Raw genomic sequence first — 4664 nt, 5'->3', positions numbered from 1 at the left:
TTTCCCCACCCCCAACCCCCCCCCCCCCCCCTCCAAGAAAAATAAAAAAATAAAAATTTAAAGCTTGTTTTTAAAAAATATTTTTAACTTCAAACACTAAAAAATCTTTTTCGGAAAATATTTTCTACTTACCAACCAAACATGAGAAAATTAGTCAAAAATTTACTTGTTTTCCAGAAAAACATTTTCTAGGAAAACATTTTCCTTCTTGCCAAACACACCCGTAAGCACTATTTCTTATATTAATTAAGGAAAATCCTTTTGGCCAGAAAATTTGGACAGAATAGTAAAATAACATATTTCACACTATGTCCAAACACTAAAAAATCTTTTTCGGAAAATATTTTCTACTTACCAACCAAACATGAGAAAATTAGTCAAAAATTTACTTGTTTTCCAGAAAAACATTTTCTAGGAAAACATTTTCCTTCTTGCCAAACACACCCGTAAGCACTATTTCTTATATTAATTAAGGAAAATCCTTTTGGCCAGAAAATTTGGACAGAATAGTAAAATAACATATTTCACACTATGTCATTTTACCTTTTTGAACATTTTTACCCTTTTAACTTTAATACATTTTAATTAGAAAATGAAAAAAAGATCAATTTATTTTAAAATAAAAAAGATATTATAGACTTTTTAAATTTTTGATCAAATTTTAAAATAAAAAAATATTAACACACGCACTGAAAAAAACAATATAACGACAAGTGTTCATTAGAGTCTAACATTGTTGCAGATTTTTTTTTTATTATTCATTCAAAAAAAATTAATCGAGAGCACTTTTCTACCAAAAATGGTGCTTTTGCCACTCAATTAAAGGTCCATACATTACTTCAGTGACATAATATGAAGTTCATAAATAATACTATTTCTTACTCAATTTGAGATTCAAATTTCTAAACTTTAAAATATTTGATAACTATGTAAAATGTACTAAATAATTAAAAACTTAAAATATTTAAAAGGCATATAAAAAAAATCTAGTAAAAAATAACTTGATTGATGCTCAAAATTTCATTTGTGCCACATAAATTGAGATAGTTGAAGTATCAATCAATCCCATCCACACCCAAAATATTATTAATGCATTATCATATAAAACCATGCGGTAATATTCGTGTAGAAAAGAACATCTAATAAAGCTAAAAATTCAAAACAAACAACATGAAAATTCTTGAAGAATAATGAAAAAAGTTGTGTAACTAAAAACTCACTAGTACAAGTTAAATTAGTGCAGAAAGCTTTTCTTCTTTAGGAGTGAAGTGAATTATGAATACTCAAAGCTTTGATCCTCTTTAATTGAAGTTGTTTGTCATCATGAGTAGTATTGGCACCACCATTATTAGTAATCCTTTTTCGCTTGAGAAACTTGACAAGACTTTCAAGGCAAACATCAGGATCTTCACTCTTCATAAATTGCTCAGCAACTTCTGCCGGACTGACTTGTGCCCCTTCAATCAATTCTTGTGCTTCTTTAAAATTGTTGTAAAGAGGATCGGTTATTTCCAGATAATTATTTGCCAACACTGTAAAGCTTTCACTGGTTAAGTAAGACATGTGAATATGCATGTCCATTCGTCCAGGTCGCAATAGAGCTGGATCGAGCTTCTCTTTGTTATTTGTCGTAAATATAACAATCCTTTCATCACCACAACTCGACCATAGCCCGTCTATGAAGTTTAATAAGCCACCAAGTGTAATCTGCACAAAATAAAAGTGATATTTTATGGATTGAAGTTTAGAATTATATTATATCAAGCTGTGCATTTGTTTGAAATTTTATGGTGAAAAGGGGCACGTACCTCTTGATCCCGATCCCGTGAACGTCCATTGTAATTTGTGCGAGTTTCACTTCTTTCAGGCATGGTAACACTGCAGTCAATATCTTCGATGACAAGTATTGATCTATTCTTGGTGCTGAGTAAGAGCCTTCTCAAGTCAGCATCCCGCTTTATATTTGAGAATTCCAGATCATATATGTCGAATTTCAAATAATTAGCAATTGCGGCAATCAAACTTGATTTCCCAGTCCCTGGTGGTCCATACAATAAGTATCCCCTTTTCCAAGCTTTTCCAACTCTCCTGTAAAACTCCTTCCTCCTTAAAAACTTATCAAGGTCCTGTATTATGGTTTTTTTGAGTGCGGGTTCTAAAGCTAATGTCTCAAAAGTTGAAGGGTGCTCAAAGTTCAACGAATCCCAATTTATAGAACTATAACAATTACTAGATAGAGAATGCAATTGAATAATTTTTTTCTCATCGCGCATGGTTTTGGCTGTGTTAAGTACAAAAGGGATGTAACAATTCAAAATCCTGTCCTTGTGTTCTTTGCTAAAGCTGAGCTCAAAAGAACGTTTCTCAGAAAAATCACCTTTATCATCAGCTTGAAATCTCAAAATCGACTTTTGAGCTTCATTAACAAACTTCCATACCAATTCAATCTCTTCAAAGGAATCAGTAATTTTCCCACAATTCCCAAATTTAACATTGATGCCTGTGTCTTTGGGTCGTTTGGTAATTTTGAAACGTTGAAATTCGGGGCTGGTTCGTGCAGACAAATAGATTTCAGCACAAGTGAAGGCATCGTTGATGCCCATGCCATCTCTTTCTTCGATAACCAGAGTTACATTTGATGAATTTGGGCGAAAATAACTACGGATTTTGGTTTCGATATACAACTGGACTTGCTGAGGGACCAGTTGATGGATCATTGTCTTAAACATTGTAATTGCAGTAGATATTGAGGCATACGTCTGGAACATTGTCGCCGCCGAAGGCATTCTTGACAGACTCATCATCTTTTAATTCAACAAACAAAATATTAACCACATAACTTTGCAATACTACCAAGATCCCTGATATTAATAGTAGTTTTAATTTTCCTTTCCTACTGAAATAAGGATTCAAAATTCCTTTACCAACTTGGTGTGGCTTTTGACAAGAAAAAAACACCAAAAGACTAGTTTTCCAAACCAACTTAAATGAGAAATTCTTTAAATAATGCTAAAGGCAAGTTGTATATGGAAAGGACAGTAAAACTTACATGAAAAAAAAGAAGAAAACTTTAACATACTGAAATAAGAAAAAAAGGGGGGGGGGGGGGGGGAGAGTAATAGACTGACAGGCTGACACTTGTCCTAGTGATCTCACCGTTGAATATATTTAATTGAAGCACTTTATAGTGTACTAGGTCGACACTTGTCCTATTAAATATTTACCATTGAAAAATCTTTTTTTTTAATAGGAGAAAATGGCAAATCACCCCCTAGCCTATTACCGAATTTCCAACTACACACCTATACTCCATGGAAATTCTATTATCCCCTGAACTATTTTTAAATGGAATAAATAACCCTTAAATATTGAGTTGGCATAAAGAGTATATTTCACTCTCTTTGATAGAGTGAACTGCTTATTTTATTTAATTTCCGTTTTTTTTTTCTCTTTTTCTTTTTTTCCTTCTCTTTCTTTCTTCTTATTTTAGCTACACAACTAGACCTTCTTCACCATTATTATTGTTAAAGCTTTATCAATGAATGTTTGGTATAAAAATTATCAACAACTAATGTATTTTATGAATAAATAATTTTTCAATAGACTTATTTACATATCTAACAAATTTATTTATTTATTTTTAAAAAAACATACTTATTAATTGATTATTTTAAAGTCATGAACTCAAGAGTAACAAAATCAAAGTGAAGTAATTGTATATTTAAAAAATATTTTCAAACTTATTAGAAGTAACTGACACAAAACAATTTCTTCTACATTTTTTAAAGAAGGATACTACATGTTCTTCTAAAACCCATGAAGAATCAAAATCAAAACTCAAATTATAAATTAATCATTAAAACTTTAGAGAGAGAAAGAATGGAAAAGAGAGAGGGGTTTCTCAAATTGGTGTTACAAATTGATCTTCTCATCCGCAATGGTTTGAGCCGTCGGCGAAATCGCCGGAGGTTGAATTTGATCTCGAATATTCATGACCCATTCAATGTGTATATGAAATTGTCTAATGAAGAAAATCGAACGAAATGAAAAAGCATGAAAAGATTGTTGAATTGATTGAATGAAATATTTGACTAGGGTCGCTATCTTCTATGCTCTACTGATTCGGAATGGATAAAAAATGACTTAAATTTTTGTTTTAATAAATTGTTAGAGATATAGAAATTTATTGAAGTAAAAAATGGTGTTTATTATAGTTAGAGATGAATAAATGATTGGGGAAGAAAGGAGGAGGAAGGAGAAGATTAAGTAAAAGAAAAATATAATTTTCTACCCTTTTTCGGCCTATGTGGCACTATCCTTGAAAAAATTGTCAACACACGCTGGGCCCAAAAGATAGTGCCACGTATGCCGAAAAGGGGTAGAAAATTATATATAAAATAAGTTTTGAGGGGGGTAATAGGACCTTAGTAAAGGTTAGGTGTGTCTCAAGGATTTTGGGTATAGGCTAGGGTGTACTTATGCATTTTCCCTAGTTTTAAGCTACTTTATTATTGTCATTTATTTTTCTTTTTCTTTATCATCTAAAAATACTTTAATTATATATAATAAATACTCCATGTGTCCCTAATTACTTATCCACTTTTGAATTGACACACCTATGGAAAAAAAAAATTGACATAGCTAGTGAGTTTATCATTTTACCC

At 31.4% G+C, this 4664-nt stretch overlaps 1 protein-coding gene across 1 annotated transcript; it reads right to left on the bottom strand.

The window, feature by feature from the left end:
* Positions 1 to 1070: 1070 nt before the first annotated feature.
* LOC102597361 (AAA-ATPase At5g17760-like) lies at positions 1071 to 2778 on the bottom strand. Its single transcript, XM_015304508.1, has 2 exons — positions 1809 to 2778; positions 1071 to 1707 (listed from the first exon to the last, which is right to left on the bottom strand). Exons 1-2 carry the CDS (start codon positions 2766 to 2768, stop codon positions 1258 to 1260), a joined length of 1410 nt encoding a protein of 469 aa, XP_015159994.1. The 5' UTR covers positions 2769 to 2778; the 3' UTR covers positions 1071 to 1257.
* Between the last annotated feature and the right edge of the window lie 1886 nt (positions 2779 to 4664).

The sequence above is a fragment of the Solanum tuberosum genome, unplaced genomic scaffold (assembly GCF_000226075.1).
Source record: "Solanum tuberosum cultivar DM 1-3 516 R44 unplaced genomic scaffold, SolTub_3.0 scf00020, whole genome shotgun sequence".
Lineage (NCBI taxonomy): Eukaryota > Viridiplantae > Streptophyta > Magnoliopsida > Solanales > Solanaceae > Solanum > Solanum tuberosum.
Note: the sequence above shows the minus strand (reverse complement) of the source record. Positions and strands in the feature narration are given on the sequence as shown.

Bases quoted from the DNA above. Each gene is read 5' to 3' on its own strand.
- LOC102597361 (XM_015304508.1), bottom strand. From the start codon at position 2,768: ATGTTCCAGACGTATGCCTCAATATCTACTGCAATTACAATGTTTAAG. The intron at 1,708-1,808 runs GTACGTGCCCCT...TATTTTGTGCAG, and splicing joins CACGGGATCGGGATCAAGAG to ATTACACTTGGTGGCTTATT.